Here is a 23,821-nt window from a genome sequence, read left to right on the forward strand (position 1 = left end):
CGCTGTCTGGGTAGGAAAACCAGTGGGAAAGCAGTCAAGTGACAGCCCAGAGTGAGGAACACAATAATAAAAGAGTGTAGAGAAGGAAATACATGAGAGGCTTTCGAGAGAAAAACTGAGGGTGAATGACTGTCCTTCAACACTCCTTAGCTGCTTACTCAGTGGTGGGACCTTGGCCAAGCTCCTTGGTCTTCCTCCACCTTCCTTCTGTGTAACAGGGGGGTAACAAGTGAGCTTACTTCAGAGTAGCCGTAGGAACTGAATTATATTATGCACGTAAAGCACAGGGCCTGGTACAGTAATGGGCAAATAACAGCCAGTGTTTCTTATCGTCCATGAGACTGAGATATGTGGTCGTAAGTGCCTGACTCTGAGTCGGCATCCACATATAGTTGTTGAATAAATGAGTAACTATGTATTAGCACCATTACCCCCACCACACACACACACCCAAGACCCTAGCTGGAGTCTCATTCCCAAGCACCAAGCCTGCATTTCCACTGTCCCCTCCCCCTCCCACTGCACATTCTTCCCCCGGAGGTCCCATGGCAGTTCCCACCCAACAGGCCCAAACCTGAACATGACACCTTTCATCCCAACTGCAGTATCTGCTTCTATATTTTATTGTACTTTGCTGAGTCTCTCCCTGATCCCCAATCCTCCAAACTTGAACACCTCAGTGGTGAAAACTTCCTCCTCTCTGCACGTCCAAACCCAGGCTTGGTTAAGAGTCTAATATTCCCGAGATTGGATTCCAGAACAGCATTGGTCACCTTTCTGCACCTCGGGCATGTTTTTGTTTTAATTAAAAACTTGGAAACCCACTGATTCATAACAATTATTTTCTGAACACCTACCAAATGGCTAGGTGCTAGGGGCTCGGTAGAAACAGGGGACAACTGTACCTCACAATCCTGCTAGGATGCAATGCTAGCACATTCGCAACACCTACTAAGTGTCAGACACGGTCTCAAAGCTTTAGGTTTATGTTAACTCACGTCCTCATCACACCACCAAGAGGTCGGTATTATATTATACCTACCGACACTGTGGCACTTCAGAGGTTAAGTAAATCAGATCCCATTTAACAAACTCTTGCCATCAAAGGCCCATACTATCACAAACTGATGACCCTCACAGGCCAGTATATGTAATGTGTTAGATTTGTGCAACCGTTAAAAATATTGAATTAGTTGCCAGCATTAGAAGAGCAGAGATATTTATGGAATCACAGATTTTCAGCTTCCTTCGTGAACAAAATCTGAAAATCTGGCAACATCAAGGTAGCTAGCATTCCTCATGACTAGGACAGGCATTCTCAGCTTCTCACAGTCGCCATTGCTCTTAGCTTCTCCCCAACCCGAAGACCGAGTTTCCTTCGCTTGCATTGCGATTTTCCTCTCAGCATCCCTAACTCCCGCAAGCGTTTGCGTTAGGGATCCCCGTTTTGTCCCGCTCAGCGGTGCTTGCGGAAGCCCGCCACTGCCCCCTGGCGGCGGAGTCCAGAATTCTCATCGCGTCTCCCAGCAGCCATTAAGGGACTTGGTGAGAACATCCAATCAGATGGGTGGGAAGCCCGGGAAGTGACCAATCAAAAGCGACAGAGGGGCCAGAATTCGACCACTGAGGATAGAGAGCGCTCGGAATAAAAAACTCTTTTATTGAAGTGGGAGACAGACGCACAAAGAGAGCCTTTTTTTGCTGGGGTCTCGGGGCTCAGGGAGGCCCGGCCGGGGGGTGGCGGAGCAGGCGGGCGGCGACGAGGCTGGTGCCCTGGCGTTGGGGCCGCGCGTACTTGAGGAAGATGGCGGCGAGGCCGGGCGCAGGGCCTCGGAGCGCGGCGCGGACCATGCACGGCTCGACCGGGCCCAGCTCCGCCCGGCTGCGGCGGAGAGACGGAGAAACAGAGATGAGGCAGGGGTAGCGGGGAATAGGAGAAGACCTGTCCTCGGAGCTTGGGGCTCGAGGCTGAGAAGACAAGCTGACTTGGGTCCCCGAGGACTTCTCAGGAGTTCTCTCGAGGTCGGACACGCTGTCCATCATCTAGAGTGACTGGAGGGCGCTGACGAGGGGCAGACCCCCTATTTTTCCCTCAGAGCGCGGCTATGGGAGAGCCAGGACCCGCGGAGAGGGAAGGACTGGGGCTGAGGATGGGCAGACAGACATCCAGCTCTACCCTAGGGCACGGGCTGGAGGAAAAGATGATTCACCCTGCCCCGCGGTGGCGTGGTTAACAAGGAGATGAGGGACTCCAGCAGCTAAAGGGACACCAATTCGTGGCCAGGAAGGGAGCTAAGGGACTCGAGGCTGGCAGACCTCTCGTTCTCAACCCTGGAACGCAGTTAGAGCATCTTCTGGGCCTGAGGAGATCCTATTTTTCACCCTGGGGCAAGGTTAAGGGCCCCCACATCTGAACAAACACCCCAGTCTCTCAGACACCCCCAGGGAAAAGCAAATGGGACCCCCCAGACGAGGCAGACACCCCATTCTCTCTCGCACCCAGCAAACAAGTCTAGCCCCACCCCAGCCCCCAGCCCCCCGCACACACACCTAATTGTCTCACATTCTCTGAGACGGGAAAGACGGCGACCAAGAAGGTAGGCCCTGAAGCCACAGAGAACCTCCGCCGCGGCCATACCTGTAAAGCGCCGGCTCGGGCCCGGAACCCGCCCCGTGGAGCACCCGGTGTGCCAGGCTCAGTGCTGCAGCGGCACGGCGACCCGGCTCCCATCCTGCTGCCTCGGCCTCCAGCAGAGACAGCTCCAGGAAGTAAGTGGCAAGTAGCAACACCTGCCATTGTGGCGGGGAGCAATCAAGTCACGCCCCTTCCCATGAAGGCCACGCCCCTAGCGCGCAGGTTACGCCCCTGCCCCGCGCACCTGGGGGCCGCTCCTGGCCAGCGCAGCAAGCAGCCCGAGGCAAAGTAGCGGGCCCGGGTGGTGCAGCCGGAAATCCAAGCGGCTCAGGATGCGGCGCTCCGCGCACAGAAGCTCGGCCCGCGAGAAGGAGCCATCGCCCAGGAGGCAGAGGGAGGCGGGCTGGGAATTGGGGGGAAAGAGGTGGAGGAATCTTGAACCCCGGCTCGTTACTCCCTGCCCTTGAGCTCCTGGGATCGGTTCAGTCCCTGTGCTGGACCTCAGTTTCCTGGTCTGTAAAATGGGGCCATTGATTTGTTGTCTGGAAATCGTGGGAAGCAGAGGCTTCAGAGTCAGATAGACTTGGTTCCCGAGCTCAAACCTTACCATTTACTCTCTGTGTGACATGGACATCCACTGAAGCTCTCTGAGATTCAGTTTCTTCATCCATAAAACGGAGATGTTACTCCCTACTTCACCAGGCAGTTCTGATACGGCACTGAGTTTATGCATGTTAACTATAACTACTCAAGAAGGACTATAGGGGCTTCCCTGGTGGCGCAGTGGTTGAGAGTCCGCCTGCCGATGCGGGGGACACGGCTTCGTGCCCGGTCAGGGAGGATCCCACATGCCGCGGAGCGGCTGGGCCCGTGAGCCATGGCTGTTGAGCCTGCGCGTCCGGAGCCTGTGCTCCGCAACGGGAGAGACCACATCAGTGAGAGGCCCGCGTACCGCAAAAAAAAAAAAAAAAAAGAAGGACTATAACTACTCTAACTATTCAAGACTGAGTTCAAGTCCCAAATGCTTGCCTTTGGGCAAATGTCTTCCTCTCTCTGGGCCTCAGTCTCTTCCTCTGTTAAAGGGACACACTGGTAGCCTCTACCACAGGCAGACATGCTGGGATTCCAAGAGTAGGTAAAGTGCTCGCTTGGCACACAGTAGGCATTTAATCTGTGATGCGGCGAGGAAGGGCTCCACCCTCCCAAGCCCCGCCCCGGGAGTACCTCTGGAAGCACGCACTCTTCCATTTTGCACGCCACGAACAGGCAGGCCACGCCCAGCAGCTGCAGGCGGTGTAGGCGCACTCGGCCCGCGCCTAGGTAGGAATCGAGCAGGTGCACGGCCAGGTAGAGCGTGTCCCCCGCCAGGCCCAGGTACTCCTGGGGAGAGGCGCAGGTAATCACCACGGTTCTAGGATGCTACGCAGGCCCAGCCCTTTCTCCCTCCCCATTACGTACGTGAACCTGCACTAGCCAGTCCACCACTAGCGCGCGCATCTCCGGGGTCACGGTGCGGGGCAGGGCCCTCCGGGGCAGCGCGCGGCACACCTGGGGTCGGGCAGGAACGGCCTCACTCTCCTCACCTGTGCCTCGGCTTCTCTCCCGGGCTCCAGCCCTGGGTGCAGCAATCTCCTCGCACCAGTTGGATGTCCCGAGTGCCACACACAAACTGGCCTCCGACGTCCCCTCCGAATATGCTCTTCCGTGTCCCCATCTAGAACCCTGGACGCCTCACTTTCCATCTCTCCAGTCTATCCCCCATGGCCACAGGACTTCCTGAGCATCTCCTCCCGGGTTCCCAGACTCCAATCTTAGCCACCAAGCCTCAACCCATCCTCCTCAGAGCACCCAGAGGGTCTTTCTAAAGTATAAATCTGACTAAGGAACTCCCCTGCTTAAAACCCTTCCTTGGCTTTCAGTACCCTTAGGAGAAAATCCCAATTGCTCTCAGACTCTCTCAGGCCCTTGCTCCAACATCACCTCTTCCCTCTCTCCCCTCACAACCCACACTCCTACTCCAGCGTTCTTTTGACCCTAGACTATGCCAAGCTCATTCCTAAATCAGGACCTTTGCACTTATGTACCAGCCATTCCCTCCAGCTGAAATGGTCATTCCCCACTCCTTGCATTGCTGACTTCTCGGTCATTCCAGTCTCAGCTAAAATTTCCCTGACTTTTTCTATACTTTTCCTTGCACCCCATCATCTCTATCTCATTGCTTTATTTTCTTCATAGTATTTCAGTCTAGAGATACCCTGTGTTTCCTTGAATGTTTTGTCTTTTTGCCCCACTAGACTGCTGGCACCACGAGGGCAGGGATTTCTGTTCAGATCACAGCTGTGTCTTGGTTCCTAACAGAGACCCTGACCCAGGAGAGATGCTCACAAGATGTTTGTTAAATAAACACATCCCTTCAGTATTTCTTCTGGCAGTGCCTGTCTCAGACAGTTAACTGTGGACCACCGTGGCCTGTGTTTGGTTTTTGTGGCCCTTCTGAAATTATCACCCGCATTTGTTTGTCTCCCCACAGTGAGGACAGACTACCTCATGTTGTCCACCGCAGCATCCCCAGTGCCTAGAACATGCTCAGAAACATTTGTTATAACTCGCTAAATAGTTGGTAAGTGAGTAAATGTGAGGGACAAGTACGAGAGGTTATGCAATACCAAAGGAGGGGCTGCAGACAGCCTGGGGAAGATGGGAAAGGGCATTCCCGGCAGTGGAAACCACACAGGTAACAGTGCGAGAGAAAAGCCAAGTTGTGGGTGGCAGTGGTGTAAAAGCTGCAAAGTCGGGTGGGAAGCGAGGTGAGAGGCTGGCGAGGTGGGAGTTAGGGAATGCTTGCTGAGTGGGCGTTGGGCGAGCGAGTCAGCTTTGGCTTCCTCTAACCCGACAGCCTCTGCTGCCCTCCAGGGATGTGGGCGGTGCCAGAGTTGCCCAAAGCCCGCTGGTCCACGAGTGTCCCGCCCCGGTCCCACTCACCATGACTTCGGCGAAGATATCCCCGGCGTACTCACGTTCTCCCTCCAGCCCCAGCGCGCTCAGAGCCTCCTCCAGCCCCGGCGGCGCGCATGGCCCGGGGGTCCTCTCCGGGCATCCTGGGGAGGCCCTCCTGCCCGCGGGGACGCCGTCGGGGACTGGGGTGCTCCGAGGCTCGGGATCGAGGTGGGCAGTTGGACTCTGCAAGGGAGAGGGGGTGGGGTCAGGGCCTGGAGAAAGGCCCAAGCCAGGAGGTGGGAACCTGGCTCCTGTATCTCACCAGCATCCTTCAGGCTGGAGTCAAGGGCCAAGCCGAACTCCCGCCTCTTCCCGCTGGAGCTGAGGACCCGCGGTGGGCGCTTTAAATGCGCCTGGGCGCATGCGCGCTGAGCACGCCTCACCTGGGCAGGCGCACAGGCAATGGCGAATGCTACGCGGGCTGGCTCTGCACCCTCCAAACCTTCTAGGTCAGACAGCTGGATCAAATCCTCTTCCTGCTACTTACTATATGACTGACGCAGGCCCTCTGAGCCTCACCCTCCTGAGCTATAAAGTAAGGATTTGAAAACTTAGCCGACAGAGTTATCCTGAGGAATTTGTAAGATGGTTTAAGTGTCCAGCACAGGGATTAATACAGTTAAAGCTCAAGGCATGGGAGCTATAAAATCACATAACAAATATTAATAGAGGGCCTCTGTCCCCTGTAGTGGGTATTCAGGGATGAGCAAACCACCTGTGGTCGCTGCCTTTACCAAGCCCACAGCCTACTGTGGAGGTGACCGGCACAAGTCACCGGCGATCGGTCTGGACTAGTGCAGCGGCCTCTTTACTGCTCTCCCTGTACCCATCCTCTATAGTCTGCTCCCCACATGCAGTTGGAAATGACCCTGTGACACCTAATAAGTCAGATCACCCTCTGCCTCTCTTCAGAACATGTGGCTCCCATATCCCTCAAGTTGAAAGTCCAAGTGGCCCTATATTAGCTTCCCATCCCAAACACACCTTTGAGCTCATCTCCTATCCCCCTCACTCATTCCTCTCCCACCACACTGGCCTCCTGGCTCATCCTCACCCACACCAGGCACAGTCGTACCTCAGGGCCTTTGCACTGGCTATTCCCTCTGCGTGGAACCTCTTCTGTCAGAGATCCTTCATTTCCTGTAAAGTGTTTACTCAGATGTTACCTTCTCCATAAAAAGTGCCGCCCTAAGCATTTCCTGTTCCCATTCTTTCGATGCACTTATTCTCTTCTTAGCACTTACTGCTTTATTTATTGTCTCCCTCCTGACTAGAATGTGAACCCCATGAGGGCAGGGCTTATCTAGTTTTTTGTTTGTTTTTCATTGCTGTATTCTCAGTGCCTAGAACAGGGCTTAGCACATAGTCGGTACTCAAACGTTTGTTGAATGAATGAATGAACAGGCTGGATGTAATTTTTATTTTTTTTAATATTATTATTATTTGCGGTACGCGGGCCTCTCACTGTTGTGGCCTCTCCCATTGCGGAGCACAGGCTCCGGACGCGCAGGCTCAGCGGCCATGGCTCACGGGCCCAGCCGCTCTGCGGCATGTGGGATCTTCCCGGACCGGGGCACGAACCCGTGTCCCCTGCATCGGCAGGCGGACTCTCAACCACTGCGCCACCAGGGAAGCCCTGGATGTAATTTTTAAATGATCTGGAAGGGCCTCTTTGAGGAGGTGATGTTGAAACTGAAACCTGTAAGAGGAGGAGCCAGAAACACAAAGCGAGGGGAGAATATCCCAGGTGGAGTGAACAGCAGGAGCAAAGGCCCTGAGGTAGGAGAGCTTGCTATTTTCAGGCATTGAGAGGTCAGCGAGGCTGGAAAAGTGAGCAGAGAGAAGAGTGTGAGATCCCGGACCACTGGCCTTCTGTCATACTTAAAATAAAACAAACTCCTTACCTTCAGCACAAGGTCCTTTGGGCACATTGTTACCTCTCTAAACTCATTTCCTTCTACTCTCCCCATTCCTCAGTCTTTCTGAAATACCCTGTCTTCTTTATGTTCCCCAAACACATCAGACACCTGCCCGCCTCAGGACCTTTGCACTTGCTGTTCCCTTTGCCTGAACCCCTGATGAGAACCTGGATATTTATATGCTCAGAGTATCTCTACACAGTACAGGCAGACCTCAGAGACAGTGCAGGTTTGGTTCCAGACCACCCCAGTAAAGCAAATATCACAATAAAGTGAGTCACATTTTGGTTTCCCAGTGCACATACAAGTTGTGTACACTATACTGTAGTCTATTAAGTGTGCAATTGTATTATGTCTAAAGAAACAATGTGCATACCTTCATTTTAAAATGCTTTATTGAAAAAAAATCACACACACACAAAACAACAAAAGAAAAACAAAAAACACGCTAACCATCATCTGACAATACAGGGTTGCCACAAACCTTCAATTTGTAAAACATGCCATATCTGCCAAGTGCAATAAAGCAAAACACAATAAAATGAGATATGCCTGTACGAAATAACTACCAAGGGAAAGTAGTAACTTTACAGAGGAGAAATCTGACAGACGCCACCTTAACCAAGGAATCAAAGTCATCACCAGGAATAGGACAGATCACCTCATGTGCCTCCTGACGGATGCACTGAGAGGGGCATCTCATTTGGGGGAATTCCTTTCAAAAACAGCTTACATATAACCACAAGGAAACATCAGGCAACAAACTCTGAGGAGCATTCTGCAAAATAACTGCCCTGTAAGCTTCAAACCAGACAACTGAATGCAACGTGTGAGCCTGGACTGAGTCATTAGCCAGGACTTTTCTTTTGTATTTGGGGACATTAATGTGACTATCAGTAAAATCTGATCAAGGTCCAAGAGAAAAGCATTGTATCAATGTTAATTTCCTGACCTTGATAACTGGACCGTGATTATGTAAGAGAACGGTCTTGTTTTGGGACAGATGCATAAATATCGGGGCGGGGGGATGAAGTCAGTGTAGCATATCACGGAGAACCTGCGTGAAGGGTAGATGAAAATTTTTCGTACTTTTTAAAAATTAATTTTGGAGATTTATGGAAAGTTGCAAAGAGAGGACAGAGTCCCCATATACCCAGACCCAGTTTCCCCTATTAACATTTTAGTGTGGTCTTGTCACAATTTAATGAACCAATAGGGACATAGTATTATTCAAGTCCACGCACTATTCACATCTCCTGACTTTTTACCTAATGTCTTCTCTGTCCCAGGACCCCATTCAGGACACCACATTACATTTAGTCTTCATGCTTCCTAAGGCTTCTCTTGGCTGTGACAGCTTCTCAGGTTCTCCTTGTTTTGAACAACCTTGACAGTTCTGAGAACCAGTGGTCGGGTCTTGCGCAGAACATCCCTCAGCTGGAATTTTCCTGATGCGTGTTTTCTCTTTATTACACTGAGAGTGTATGTTTCAGGAAGACCCCAGAGGTAAAGTGTCATCTAATCGCCTCCTATAGGAGGTACACATTGCCGACATGATTCACCACTTGACGTTGACCTTGACCACCTGCCTGATGCAGCTCCACTTTCTCCACTAAACAGTTGCCTTCCCCCCTTTCCATACTGTACTCTTTGGAGGCAAGTCACTTTGCAGTCCATACCAAAGGAGTGGGGGCCACGTTTCCCCTCTTTGAAGGCAGACTATTTACAGGTATTATCTGGAATTCTGTACAGATATGTCTGTTCTCACCATTTGTCATTTATATCAGCACAGACTCATTTATTTTACCCCTTGGGTATAACCCAATACTATGCTATTTATTGTCGCTCAAATTGCTTTCAGCTGTGGCCACTGGGGGCTCTTTCCCATTGGCTCCTGTGTCCCTTCAACGCCCCGTCAGTGAGGGTATGGTTTGGTTCTAGTAGGTCCTTATTTTCGGGCACAAGATGTTCGGGTTCATCTTGTACATTTTCTGCTCCAGTCCTAGAATCACTGTGGTACTATTTTTAAAGTTTCAAAGTTTTCAACGAGTCTGCAATTATCTCAAAATTAAAGTTAAAAATATGTGAATCGCTACACTTTTGGGGAAAGCTATCTGGCATGTATTAAAATACAGCAACTCTAGAATGTAGGCCACAAAAACTTAAAAAGCACAAGCGCGGTAAGATGGATTGTTACACTGTCAAAGGTTTATTACAGCACTGCTGGTGGCAGCAAACAAACTGGAAGCCAAGTAAATTCTTGTCGACAGGGGGCAGCTGAATCAGTTGAGGCACATCCAACCCGAGAAAGCAGAGAAAGCTCGTGAAGCAGCTGGAGGCATGACAAGTGTCCACGAGGAGTCCCCCAAATGCAGAAAAGTGGCTCAGAGAGGAGGATCTCATTTCTACCAATGACCCAGCAAGCCTACTGATGTACATATGCTGGCAGGAGGTGGGGGGAGGGGTAAGATGCAGCAGTATAGAGCCCAGCAGCTTGATGACCTCAGCTGGGAGGAAAGAGTTATGCAGACAGAGGGACAGCCTTTCACGGCACTGTGTCCACTGGCACAGGGGTAACATGAGGACCAGAATGACTCACTCAAGGCCTGGGGGCGGTTTTGAGTTTCCTCCTCCTTTCACAAAACTTGTGAAACTGTCTAAATGCACATGAGAAAAGACAGATCTAGTCAAAATTTAATTTTCCTAATCGGTAAAATTTATTAAAACACTCCCCTCTAAAACTCCCTATTTGGGAAAAGTTCTCCTACCGAAAAAAGAAGCACCACTACATCTACAGATATACATACATTCAACTGAGGGCAGCAGCTGAGGAACCCGTGGGAGGTCTCCGCGGACTGTTAAGACCACCACTAGCTGGCTGAGGTAGATACGGGGGTGGACCCACACGGAGGTCTGAGTGACAGTGTGGTGTGACAAGAAAATCTAGCACCGGTCACCTCCAGGGGCTGGACAAGAGGGAAGAGTAAAAGGCTTTTCTTTTCAATTAATTTTTATTGGAGTATAGTTGCTTTTAAAAGGCTTTTCTTTATAAGCCTCTCTGACGTTTATCATATGACCACCAGGACATACTTTTGTAACTCAATTCATAATAAAGTCCATATGAAGTTAGAAAACAAAAAAAATTCCTTGAGTCCTGGTTGTAGCATCTGACTTTTCCTCTACCCCCATTTACAATCTCAAAGCCTCCGTGTGTGTGAAGGCCTACACCTTCCGGCAAAATCTGACGTTAAATTCACCTGTGCCGGGGCTCCGCAGGGGCAGCCCTGGCCCTGGGGTCTGAGAGGAGTGACTCAAGCATGGTGACTCCAGGACTAAAGGGACAGGTGCCAGACGGGTCCCAGAGCTGTGAAGGCTGTAACCCAACCTGAGGTGCTCCCAGCCGACCGCCACCACACATCCCATTGATCCACCAAGGGTTGTGTATCAGAATTGGGGGCCATAGGTAAGATGGGGTGAGCAGGCAGTGCCCCCTTCCAGGGCTCAAGGGCCACAGGAAATGAGTCCTCTCCCTCCCACACCCACTCCAGGGCCCAGCGACACCACGCACCCCTTCCACCCCCATCTCTCCACCCCACCTCTTTTTTCCCAAGCAGCTTCCGAGGGACTGCAACGGTCTCTGTCCACTGTACCCCCCGCCCAGGCGCCTTCCCCAAACTCTTGGGCAGCTTCTGCTCAGCGGCCCCCACCCTCCACCCTGAGCTTGCGCACACCTTCCCCCCTCCTCGTGGCTCCCAGGCCCTGGGGCCAGAGGGACAGGAGCCGAGGCAGCTGATGCCCGGGGCCAGACTCCGGAAGCAAGGAAAGGCCCGGGGGTTGGGCCCCAGGCTGAAATGAGTGTCTTTATTGCTTGTACCGTACAAACACGAGGGATGCGGACAGGCCGGTGGGAGGAGGGAGAACTGTCAGGTTAAGGACATACACACACAGACAGGAAAAGTCAGAACCCACCCACCCAAACCAACCCCCCACCCCACCCCAGAATGTCTCTCTGTGACCTACCTACAGAAGGTGGGCTGAGGTGATCAAAACCACAGAAACTAAATCCCAAACCCCAGAGATGCTGGGGGGAACGGGGCAGGGGGGACAGGGCAACAAGTGGGCCTCAGGTGTGGCTCCCCTGCTAGGCTAGCACCCCTCCCCCTCGGGTTGAAATGCTTGAGCCAGGGGCGGGGCCCGAGCCCACACACACCACGCACACTCGAGGCCGGGACTCGCCCTCGCACACACATACCCAACACACATGCACACACACACACACCCCACGTGCATCTGCATCCCAGATGCACAGGCACGCCCACAGACACACACAGCCTGAGGCACGCACGTTGAGTGCCCACAGCACTGACACGTTCACCTTAAGGCTGCAGAACGCGGGGCCCGGAGAGGGGGAAGGAGTGAGGTGGCCCGGAGCCTCCCTTCTCAGAAGCCCCAACCTCGGTTCGTACCAGACACCCAGCCCCACCCACTCTTCGACCCAAGTCCACCGGGCCCAATACTGTCTCGGTGCGAGATGTGTAACAGCCGAGGCTGGCACCCCTCCGCCCCAGGCAGAGAGAAGGGGGAGATCCCGGCCCCCATCCTCAGAAGGGGCGGGGCCAGGCCCGGGCTCCAGCAGGAGGTAAGGAACGGGGCTGGTGGGTGGGGAAGCCAGCCCCCAGGTGCTCCTCCTGCCTCATCCCCAGGGTCAGAAGAGCAGCTTAGGGGATGGGGGAAGACAGGGCCAGGAGGCAGCGCCCATCCCCTGGGCCCCCTCCCGGTTCCCCACAGGGTAGAGCAGGCCCCCTCCCCACGAGGGAGTCCTGAACCCCCAATCCTGCATGCGGCTTCCAAAGGCCCTCGCCTACTCCCGCACCTCCGATCCCTGGACATTATTGCTTTTCCGCCCCCATGGGAGAAGGAGGCTGGATTGCCCCACGCCAGGCCACTCCGCGCCTAACGACAGGGCAGGGAAGGCAGCACCAGGGCGCTGTCCACCGGGTGGCCCACCACAAGGCAGCCTCTGACAGAAGCAGCATAGCAACCCAGAGGCAGGGCTGCCCATGGGCACCCCAGCCAGAAATTCAGGTGGGCCCCACGGCTCCATGCTTCGCCCCTCACTGGGGCTTTATGTTGATTAAAAACAGGCATCTCTCCAACTGCCCAAAGGCCTGGTCCTGGGGCAGGCAGTGGAGAGTCTCCCAAATCCTGGTCTGGGCACAAAGGTGAGGGCAGGATAGGATCCTGTAGGCAGGGCCACTAGGACCACTGAGGTGAGTTTGGCAGAGGGCTGAAGAAAAAACTGGAAATGGGGGTCAGAAGGTGAGGGATGGGGACACAAACAAAGAAGGCAAAATAAAAAGTTTAAAAAAAAAAGCCCCCCCCCCCCCGGTGGTGACGGCAGCCGCGCGTGCGTCCTGTGGCAGTGGCAGCGGCGGCGGGCAGCTCACTCTGCTCACTCCCGGATGCTGGCCGAATAGGAGAACTGGGGGAAGTGGGTCCGCTGGTCCAGTTCGAGTAAGCCCAGGCTGTCATCTGCGGGGGTCGGTGGAGGTGGATTGGGGAGAGGCGGTCTGCAGGGGGCCCGGGCACCCCACCCAGCCCCAGGAAGGGCTGCAGCCAGACCACAGTGCAACCCCCAGCTGGCGCGCTGTCCCCAAGAACGAGAACGGGGACCACCGGACCGAGGCTCAGGGGCTTCCTCTCAGCCACAGCTCCACCCCGGGCCAGAGCCCTGGCCCACAGGCCCCACAGCCTGCTCACTCAGTCTCCCGACCTCCCCCCAGCTCCTCTGCCCCAGGCCACACCGGGGTGCAGCCCAGACTTCTGTGGCCCAGCCCCTGCCCTGGGCGCCACTCCTACCCCCAGCAATCCTCCCCTCCACATGCAGCCGAGGCGGGGGTACTTGCTAAAGCCCTGATGCAACCCTTCCCTCCTCTGCCCAAGACCCTTCCATGGCTCCCCGTGCAACACATCCGTACTCCTCCAGTGGCCCCCAATATCCTCCTGCTCTGGTCCTGATGCCCTCGCCCATCCCCCATCTATTCTGACCTCTGCAATGCTCCCATTTCTGGGAGTCCCGTATGCCACTCCTTCTGCCAAGAGCAAGTCTCCTTCTCCAGGAAGCCCTCCCTGACTCACAGGCCAAGTCAGGCATTTCCTCTGCGCTTCTCCAGACCCTGTACTTCTAATACCACAGGCCTGATCACTCTGGGCTGTCACCCCACGTGGACTCTGAGCTCCCTGAGGGCAGGACCCAGGGCTGTCTCGTCACGGCTGTGTCTCCAGCACCGGGCAGGTGAGAGTAAGAACTCAAACAGCTACAGAATCACTGAACCCATCCAGCCCCAAAGACCTGAGCAACTTGGGAAACAACTATGGGCACTGATGACTCCTCAAGTGTCTCCTGCCCAGACCTCTCCCCCGAGTGCTGCGGCCAATGGCTCCTGGTGACCCTCACCAGGTCCACCGGTGGGCCAACGGCGAAAGCCCTGGCGAACATACTGCAGGGTAAAATGCCCAGACACGGAGGGGGACCTGTGAGCTTCCTCCTGGAGAACTGGGCCAAGAGCAGACCCCACCCCTCCACCGCCCAGCCAGGCCCACGGGGAGAGGGGGCCTCAGACACTCACAGCGGTCCGGGGGTGTGATTGTGATGGACTGGGCGGTGAACTCGTCGTCAAAGTACCTTGTGTCAACCTCAGATGTGACCTGAGGTTTGAAGGGTGGCAGGAGCTGTGGAGGAGACGAGTCCAGGCTCAGGTCCCTGAGAAGTGGAGGCCTCAGCCAAGGTCACCCAGGAGCGGCCGGGCTCCCGCGGGGAGCAGGCAGGCAGTGGGCTCACCTTCTTCTGCACCACGTCCTGCCAGTTGATACTGAGGAAGAACCTGTGCTCCATGACCTCCGTGGCATCACTGGGCCCCCCGCCGAGCCTGGGCAGAGACGGCCATCAGCACCCGCCTCCCGGGGCAGCCGGGGCCTGGGAGACGGGCTTTCGGTGCAGGCCCTGAACAACCTTTAATGATTCTGTCCCGCCACAGACCACCACCTCACAGAGGAGGGAGCTCCTGTGCCCAGGGTCACATCCTGCGAGCTGAGAGGGTGGGCTTGGCAGACGGCCGCTTCACATCCTGGCTCTGCCACCCTAGGCTGGGTACAGGGCCACCCTGTTCCTCAGTGTCGCCATGAAACAAGGCAGGGAGGCCAGAGGGCTAAGCACAGGCCTAGCCAAGGGAGTGCTCCCTAAGTGCCAGCTGTGGGGACGATCAACACACACCAAGCACCCCACGGGCGACTGCACCTGTGGGCGCTGCCCCCTCCAGGCCGAGGGAAGTGGCAGCAGGTGACGCTGGGCTGGGCAGGGCAGACGCCAGCCCTCACCTCTGCTTGGGGTCCTTCTTAAGCAGCCCAGCAAGCAGGGACTTGGCCTCAGGGCTGAGCGTGCGCGGGAAGCGGATCTCCTCCATGAGGATGAGCTCGAAGAGGCGCTCGTGGTCCTGGTTGTAGAAGGGCAGGCGGCCGCACATCATCTCGTACATGACCACGCCCAGCCCCCACCAGTCCACCGCCCGGCCGTAGTCGTTGTCCTCCAGCACCTGAGCAAGGGGGGGCGATGAGGGGCCAGGCCCACATCCCCCGGGGCCAAGGCGCTGAGAGGGGCCCGAGGGGGCACGGCCCTGCCCGGGGCTGGGAGGGCCACCTAAGGAATTGGAGCCCTGCCCTCAGAGGGTCTGGGCGGGGGAAACACGCAGGGCTGAGGGCCCCCTCCTCCCTTGGCCTCACACGCCCCTGGGCCCTCCAGCCCCAGACACCTCGGGCGCCAGGTATTCAGGGGTCCCACAGAAGGTTTTCATGGTGGCCCCATCACTGACGCCCTCTTTGCACAGGCCGAAGTCAGTGATCTTGATGTGGCCATCTTTGTCCAGCATGAGGTTTTCCAGCTGTAGGAAAAGCCAGTGAGTCAGGGACACAACGTACCTCAGGGTTTCCTGCCACCCCTGAAACCCCACACACCCCTGCCCTTCCCTGGAGGAGGCTGTAGCCTGGGGTAGTGGCAGCTGTGCCAGGGGCTCCAGGGGGGACCAGAGGTCACACCCCAGCAGAGGGTTAGGCCCTCCGAGGCTCAGGGAAAGGCCAGACCCGACACCTCCCCCGCGCCCCCTGCCCCCAGGGAGCTGGTAAAAAGCGGGGCAGGGAGAGACAGGAGCCAGGTCCTGCCCAAACTGCTTCCCCGACTGCGGGCTGCGGCTGTCACACTTTGGACGCAAGGAACACTTTCTTTCTCCTCTTTTTTCCTAAACTTAACACAAATGGGCACTTTAGTGGGCCTCTGTGTAACCTCCGCCAGGTCAATAAAGACCACCACCTGCCCCTTAGGAGCCCCACGTGCCCCTTCCCTGTTATTAGCCACCACCTCCTCCAACACAGAAAGAACTTTACTTCTCTGCTTTTTAACATTTTTTCCACCTATATATACACACTGTAAACGATGCAGATTCGCCTCATCTGTCCTGGCTTTCCCCTCAGCCTTAGCCCGTGAGACCCGCCCAGGCTATCGTGTGTGGCTGTAGTTTGTCCTCTTGAACTGCTGTGCAGAGTTCCACTGTGTGGATACACCTTCATGTCTTTTACCCACTTTCCGACAACGGACACTTGGGTTGCTTCCAGTTTGGGGTCAGTGTACACAGTGCCGCTAGGAGCTTGTGCGTCCACATTGAGATAGACACAGGCACCTGTTCCCGCGCATGCTCCTAGGGCAGAATGACTGTCTCACAGGGGACACGTGTGTCTGGCGTTGGTGGGCTCAGCCGGGCCATCTCCTAAAGCGCTTGGGCCAACTGACACCCTCTGGCTGCACAGCAGGAAGCCTGGAAGGGCCCCACGCAGGGCCACCTGCTGTGGAACCACCCACCTTGGGCCTGGGTGGGAGGCTCAGCTCCGAGAAGGACAGAACAGACAGACCCTCCATGGAAGGGGAAGCTCAGCAGACGGGCAGAAGGCCTGTGCACGGCCTGCCCAGCCAGGAGGCGACGGCGCGCTCACCTTGATGTCACGGTACACCACGTCCCGCGAGTGCAGGTACTCCAGGGCTGAGACGATCTCCGCACCATAAAAGCGGGCCCGCTCCTCCGTGAAGACGCGTTCCCGGGACAGGTGGAAGAACAGCTGCCAGCAGAGGAGGCAGGGGAGGTGAGACCCCGGCCCAGAGGAGGGGAGGAGGGGACCGTGTGCGGCCCCGGCACCCAGCCCACTGATGAGGTGACACCTGCCCCACGAACTGGCAAGTGACGGCAAGAAAGCCCAAGTGAGGGGCGGTGAGTAGAGAAGAACTCACGTGAGCCAAAAAAAGAAAAGAAAAGAGAAAGAAAAAAAGAGCAAGGGATAAAGAGCAAAGGATAGACACCAGGCGCTGAGTGGAGAGTGAGGGGGGTGGCAGGAGGGGGCAGGCGAACGAGGAGCGACAGCCAGCAAGCAGAGGACCACGACTCAGGAGCAAGTGACAAGCTGTGAGACCAAATGGGAGAGATGAAGCCAGTGAGTGACACCTGCGTGGAGAGAAGGGTGTGAGGGGCAAGGAGTGGGTGACGGTGAGCGACAGCAAGTGGCTGAGCGCTCTCATCAGGAGGCCGCGCTGACAGCAGAGGAACGGGGGATCCTGACCCACAGACGCTTTCTCCGCGCCCTTAAGAACGTCCTTGTAGCGCTGTTGGCCAACCACCCACACAGCCCTCTGCACAGCTCTCTGGACCTCAGTTTGCATCCTGCCTACCAACTCACTAGCTGTGGGAACTTGGACAAGTCACTTAACTGCTCTGAGCCTGTTTTCCCTCCTGCACGACAGAAATGGTGATGCCTGCCTCGAGGGGAGGGGGGCGGATGGAACAAGATGACACCCAGCAAGTCTCCCTCTGCCCCCCACACCCGGAAAGGCAGCCAGGGGGCAGCCGCAGCTCACCTCGCCACCGTTGGCGTACTCCATCACGAAGCACAGGCGGTCGTGGGTCTGGAAGGCGTACTTCAGCGCCTGTGGGGAAGGAAGGCGGCCGGGCTAGGGGGTGGGGAAAGCAGGGCTCTCCGCTCGGCCCTGGGAGGCAGGGGCGCTGCTGATTCTGCACACACGCCCCCCGCCTGGCTCAGGCCGTGGGGATCAGGCGGCCAGGTTTCAGATCTCAGCTTCACCTTTTGTGGCGTATGAGTGAGCTCATGCCCTGACAGCAGGGAAAGGGTTACTGTGCTCAACGATCCTGTATTCTGCCTTCAACTAGGCCTCCAAGAGGCACAGCCAGGGGAGAAACTATGTTCTGAGCAACCAGAGCTGTTTCACATCTCTCCTCCTCCCATGCTACAGTCAAATGGGTAAACCTACACACACATCCACATTCACACACACGACGTTTGCTGGCTGGGAGTTGGCAGTGGGAGCCAACCCCCAAAACAGGCTGGACAAGCGATCTGCCAACAAACAAGTAGTTCTCAAACTGCGATCTAAGGAGCCCTACAGAGAGTTCCTAAGAGAACCCTTAGGTGACCCCCTGCTCACAACAACTCTACTGCTCCCTGTCTTCTACGCTGAAGAACCTGGTAAGATTTCATTTGAACAAGTGCTTTGGCTCAGCAGGACACCTGGCCAACAAGTGAGCTAGAGAAACAACCCGTAAGCCATCTTCAACCTGGTCCATTCAACTGATGGCTGCTGGCCTTGATGGAGACTGTAGCCAAAGAGGTGTCTTGTCTGCTCAGCCTAAGTTGATAGGCAGCACAATAATAATACATCTGCTCCTAGGATTACCTCTTAAAACATAAAAAAAATAACGTTCCCACTCCGACCAGCCGGACAAAGTGCCTCTAACCCATAAAGACGGCAGCCATGCTCTCCTGGGGCCATCTTATAACCTGGTATCATCAATCGGCCGAAGGCACCATCTACGAAGAAGCTGCCACCCCTGGTGTCTTGGTTCAGGCTGCCCGGAGAGCCCACAACACCGTGCCCCAGCCATCTGGCCAACACCAAGTTTGTTCTTCATAGTGGCAGGGGTCAGGCTCTTCCCCTGAGCTCTGTCCTAGGGGGCCGGCCTGGAGGCCCCACAGGCAGGCGAGGCCCTGCCTGGGACAAGAGTGCTACTCACAGTGAGGAACGGGTGCCTGGTGTTCTGGAGGACCCGGCTCTCGGTGACCGTGTGGGCGACTTCATCCTGCAGACAGAGGCTGGGTGAGGGGCTGGAGGGTCCCACCACGTCAGCCACCCCCCCCACCCCCGCCCAACTTGAGAGATGGGAGAGCAACATCTTGGTGATATCCAATTCCATTCCTAGTCAATACACAGACAGAATGGCAGGAGCAGAATGCTACCATTCACGAGCCCTGATGAAATAGCACACCCAGGCAAGCACACTCCGTGGCTCGCTCTCAAAACCATAAGGCGACTTCACAAGGGAGGATCAGGCTGTCACCACCTGAACCCACGGGCCAATTCTGACATCCTGGGGTGGGGGGGCGAGCAGACATTTTGAGAGCCCCAAGGTGATGCCACAGGCCACGGGAATCACCACCTATAAGTGTTCTTGAAGGACCTGGATCTAAGCAGGGCGCTAGGCTGTGAGCCGTGGTTCTCCACGTGTGGTCCCCACACTGGCATCAGCGCCGCCTGGGAACTTGGAAAAATGCAAATTATTGGGCCCCTCCTCAGACCCGTGACTCAGAAGCTTAGGGTGCGGGCCCAGCACAGCATCACAGGCCCTCCCCTCCCAGGACTCTAACATGGGCTTGAGTTTGGTATCTGAGTGCACGGCAATAGCCCAGAGAGCTGCAGTGCCCAGACACTGGCTCTCCAAGGGGCAAGTCTGTCTCCAGGGGGTAATGTAATAACATCGGTAGTAATGTCAAAGAACATTTTTGACTGTCACAACTCGGGGGTGGAGGGGTGCCCTGGTAGAGGCCAGGGGTGCTGCTATATGTCCCACGTGCACAAGACTGCCCCACAGCAGAGAATGGTCTGGTCCAGTGTCAGTGCTGAGGCTGAGAGACCCTGCCGTGGGCCGATGACGCCAGGGGTTGTTAATTCTGTTGGATATGATCACAGTACCGTGATTACAGTCTGTAAAATCACCAACTGTCAAAAATACACATCTAAGTAGGTGTGGCCGAAGATCTGTGACGTCTAGGACATGCCTTAGAGTACTGCAGAACAACAAACGAGCAGGGCAGAGGTAATGAAACAAGACTAGCCAAACGCTGGTTAATGTTGACGCTGATGACTGCTAAATCCGAGTCCATTATATTTATTTTTCTTTAAAAAATGTTATGTACATTAGGAATTTCCTATTTTAAAAACTTTAAATAAGGAAAAAAAGGAACAGAACTCCATTCCTGGCCCAGCCTCCTCCTGAGACACCCTGAGCCAGGCCCCACCCTTGTGGCCTCCCCACAGGCCCTCTGCCGCCACAGAGGCTTCCTTCAGGCCTGACAGCACCTGCTGGGTGAGACCCCAGTCACACTCCCCCCACCTTCCTTCCTGGTGCCCAGAGGGTGGGGGACTCAGCAGGCAGGGCCCCACTCTCTGGGCCTCAGGCTCCCCTTCTCTGGGGACTCACGGGTTGGGGGACACAGCAGCAGACCCGGGAAGCGGCCCGCCCAGTGCGTGCTCCTGACCGCCGTCAGGCTCCGAACTGTGTCCCCCACAGCGGCCAGCCCTCAGCAGCCCTGGGAGGGCCCACCTTAGCGATGATAACCTCCTTCCGCAAGATCTTCATGGCGTAGTAGCGGCCACTGGCCTTCTCCCGCACCAGGATGACTTTGCCAAAGGTGCCCTTGCCCAGGAGCTTGAGATAGTCGAAGTCATTCATGGTCTGCCCGGGATGGGGAGAGAGTCGGACAGTCAGTGTTTGGCACGTGGCCCACGGGAAGAAATTTTAACAAAGAAAAGAGAAAAATCAAAGGACACTGTTGCCAAAATGCTCAGGCAGGAGCAGGAAGGGAGGCTCCGGGCAGCAACTGTTTGTTCTGAAGTGGCCTTCAGACCAAGGCTCTCCCACCATTCGGCTCTCCCAGGGACGGGGGCCCTGGGAGGCTGAGCCTAGGGTTCTGACGTGGGGGTAGACGGGTCTTCACAACCCCCCGGGATAAGGCTGCCCCTCACCCGGTGGGCCCAGAGCAGTACCGGGGCATCTACAACCTGAAATCACCCAGTCTACAGGGCAGTCATGAAGTGTCCTGGCTGGGCCCGTGCTCTCGGTATGGAAATCAAGGGCGGCAGGGCCAGGGTTGAGAGGGAGAGGGGTGCTCACAGACTGGCAGGCCCCAACCGCTGGCCACCTGCCTTCCCAGCACTTACCACCTTGGCCCGCGCCTTGCTAACTGCCACTTCCATCTCCTCGGCTGCAGAAGAGTCGCTGGGGGAGCCACACTTGTAGTCCATGGGATCCTCACCTGGGCCCCGCTGCTTGAGGCTGTTGGCAACCATTTGGATGGCCTGCATCCACTCCTCCCTGTGTGGGGACACATCCAGGGAGCTAAGAGTCCTGGGGCGCTTGTGCCTCGGGGCAGGAAAGGCCGAGCCCCATATGCCCCACGATGGACGAGCAAATGGTCAAACACCTTCGGGCATTTTGTTGAGATGTGTCTGACCTAGTGGAGCTGGAGGGACCAGACTGAAATTTGACAGACCCTCTGGCTGTGGTGGGTGGGAGAGGGCAATAGCAGAATAAGGACAGAGACCATCTGAGTCCCAGAAGGGGCCTGACCTGAGGGCCACTTGAAGTCAGGCAGTAATTACATGACTAGAGGGGAGATTGCCTTTCTTCACAGCCCCCTAAAAATAAGCCGCCACCCTGAACCCTGAATGAGAGACAGTGCTCCTCTGAGCCCCTCAGAACGAATGACAAGCTCACGTGTGCAAGTGACCAGTGTTCTGCAAAAGAGAATCAAGAGCAGAAAGAGGCATTCATTAGCCAAAAAAGCTGCAGATCCTACAAAGCAAGAGGTGACCGACATGACTCCCTGGAGGTGCCTGTCTGCTGGGAGGATGGTCAGGGACCATCCTGGTGGGGCAGGGACCGGGGAGAGAAGGTGGCGGACACGGAAGCAGGTCCCAGCAGAAGGCAGACGGGTTTAAGAACAATACACTAGTTCTGTCACTCATGATTTAGAACTTGCTGGGAAAGAATTTTCTTTTGATACTTGCAAAAGTTCTTTCTGTAGAGAGGGAAAATGCATCTAGGAGAAAAAAGTAAAAAAGACCACACACCAAAAAGAAAAAAATATGAAGCTGAACGATACTAAATTGTCCACACCTCTCCATCATTTGGGACCCACCACACAATTTTAGGTGGCTGAGCCCAATATCTGTTGAACCCCCCATGGATTTTGCTTAGGTCTATAAAAGCCACGTGAACCGTTCTGGCTGAGCTCCGTGCCTCGCTGAGCAAAGCAGCCACCCAGCCGACGGGCCCCAGCTCACACCTAGAAGCTCTGCCCGTCCAAGTGGCCTCACTCACATGAGATCACGTTTCCTAAGACAGATGCATGTGTACCATGAGCGCAAACATCAGGTGCTGGCACACCAGCCTCCCCAAGCCCGAGCAGAGCCTGAGGGCCCCGTAAGCCACGTATGTCCACACCCCCGCACGAGGCCGGGGATTTGGTCTATTCATACATGGCGTGAGCCAGCACCCCGGCAGGTACTCGGTAAGCATCTGGGGAGTGACTGGCAACCCAAACCCCGAGTGGCCCCAAGCCCAGCGCACACCCAGGCAGAGCAGCGCGAGCCTCTTCCCTCCTTGACCCACTGCCTCAGGTTGGCATTTCTCAACGCGTTTTACCCATGCCCTCTTTGGAACAAATAACAGTACAAATCCCTATCCCTACATTAATATTCCTGTTTTTCAAAAAAATAGGGGTAGGGGGAACATATCCCGTCATAGGCTTTATCTGATCATAACTGTCCTCTTAGAAATTTTAAAATGTTGACTTTGGGTATATGACTGTGGACTGAAAAAAAAAAAAAATCACCGATCTCCTAAGACGTGCTGAATATACTAAAAGGAAAAAAATACATATATACCTCACATATACAGATCTCGAGGGACGGTCACATAAAAAAAGCAACTTGCAGACCAAGATATGTAGTGTGCTATCATCTTTGTAAGGGAGAACGCAGTCCATCAACAGGAGCCTGAATGAACGAGAGATTGGAGCTTCCACACCACAGGAGGGAGCACGGTAGGCAGCTCTGTGGGGCCTCTCTGGGCAGCAGAGCTGGTGCTCAGAGCTGGGGCTCAAACAGCAACTCTGCCACCTGGGCAAGCCCAGGCCTCCCAGCTCGCCCCCTCCTTGGTACACTGGGGGGCACTGAGACGCTAGTGAGCTGCTGTGTGCAAAGCCTGCACCCAGAGAAAGTGCCTGACTCAAGGATGGGGCTAAAGACACTGGTGAGACCTGGACCCAACCCATCTGGAGCCAGAACCCACGGAGATGCAGGAGGCTGGTCGGGGGTAACTCTCCCACTGCCCGACAAGCCCCCGATCCTGTTCCAACTGGACCGAGGTGGCAAGGTTGCAGCACTCAGAATTGCAGAGAAAAAGCAAGGGCCTCCGTCCAGGATACTCCCCAAGGGTTTGCAACATGGTGTCTGGGGCAGAGGGGAGCTCCTACCCAGGGCCAGGGCTGACGTGCCTTCCAACCCTCAAAGGAGAGCCCCCAGGGGAAAGAGCCTCCTGCCCCGAGGGACACGCAGAGAAAAATAACGCACACCACCGCATTCCATGCTCCTCAAGAGGGCTGGAGGGGGAGGGGCCGTGCTTCTGATGAGAAAACTGAGGCGCATGGAGATGGAGTCACCTGCGGAGAGGTCACGAGGCTAGGAAGCAGCGGAGTTGAGCCCCGTGCCTGGGCTCCCCCCGGCCCCGGCACCACACTGCCCGCCCTGATGAGCTGCAGCTTCCTCCCAGACCAGGCCCACCAGGCCCCGGAGGAGCAAGCAGGGCAAACTCGCGGGAAGGCTCAGGGAATAAGGGCCACCGTGCCGAGGAGCCCAGAAGCGGGCGAAGGAAAAGCCGCCTGTCGGGAGTCCTGCCCCTTCCCGGAGGCAACACCGGGCAGGCCACTTGACCTTCCGGGGCCTCAGTGGGCTGACACGTGGAGCGGGGACCAGAGGGTCGTGTGAGGGCGCACACGATACAAAGCGCTCAGGACAGTGCCAGGCACAGAGAATTCACCCAGCCAGCCTGCAAATCCCTCCCGAGTGTCTTCCACGTGCCAGGCCTCGTTCTGGGTGCTG

General features: G+C 55.7%; 2 protein-coding genes across 6 annotated transcripts in view; both read right to left on the bottom strand.

The window, feature by feature from the left end:
• Positions 1-1,645: 1,645 nt before the first annotated feature.
• On the bottom strand, positions 1,646-5,508 carry CNTD2 (cyclin N-terminal domain containing 2). 3 transcript variants are annotated; one of them, XM_029208473.1, is made up of 5 exons: positions 4,219-5,508; positions 3,860-4,015; positions 2,880-3,038; positions 2,639-2,790; positions 1,646-1,882 (listed from the first exon to the last, which is right to left on the bottom strand). In XM_029208473.1, exons 1-5 carry the CDS (start codon positions 4,375-4,377, stop codon positions 1,717-1,719), a joined length of 792 nt encoding a protein of 263 aa, XP_029064306.1. In that variant the 5' UTR covers positions 4,378-5,508; the 3' UTR covers positions 1,646-1,716. The 3 variants fall into 3 exon arrangements, with proteins under 3 accessions (XP_029064306.1, XP_029064315.1, XP_029064323.1); XM_029208482.1 differs by having other exon boundaries at positions 4,094-4,373; XM_029208490.1 differs by lacking the exons at positions 3,860-4,015; positions 4,219-5,508 and adding an exon at positions 3,243-3,445 and having other exon boundaries at positions 2,880-3,149.
• A 2,456-nt stretch (positions 5,509-7,964) lies between these two features.
• AKT2 (AKT serine/threonine kinase 2) overlaps positions 7,965-23,821 on the bottom strand; it is a 52,128-nt gene continuing 36,271 nt past the window's right edge. For 2 of the 3 annotated variants that reach the window (XM_029240137.1, XM_029240147.1), the window contains 9 exons: positions 20,879-21,032; positions 20,262-20,393; positions 18,675-18,740; positions 17,504-17,572; positions 16,591-16,713; positions 15,360-15,488; positions 14,929-15,143; positions 14,393-14,480; positions 7,965-14,283 (listed from right to left, as the gene is read on the bottom strand). In XM_029240137.1, the coding sequence (XP_029095970.1) occupies positions 14,005-14,283; positions 14,393-14,480; positions 14,929-15,143; positions 15,360-15,488; positions 16,591-16,713; positions 17,504-17,572; positions 18,675-18,740; positions 20,262-20,393; positions 20,879-21,032 (1,255 nt within the window). In that variant the 3' untranslated portion in view covers positions 7,965-14,004. The remainder of the gene's footprint in view (positions 14,284-14,392; positions 14,481-14,928; positions 15,144-15,359; positions 15,489-16,590; positions 16,714-17,503; positions 17,573-18,674; positions 18,741-20,261; positions 20,394-20,878; positions 21,033-23,821) is intronic. The other variant, XM_029240154.1, reaches the window with a different exon arrangement.

The sequence above is a fragment of the Monodon monoceros genome, unplaced genomic scaffold (assembly GCF_005190385.1).
Source record: "Monodon monoceros isolate NGI ecotype Baffin Bay Population unplaced genomic scaffold, NGI_Narwhal_1 Super_Scaffold_10, whole genome shotgun sequence".
NCBI classification, from domain to species: domain Eukaryota; kingdom Metazoa; phylum Chordata; class Mammalia; order Artiodactyla; family Monodontidae; genus Monodon; species Monodon monoceros.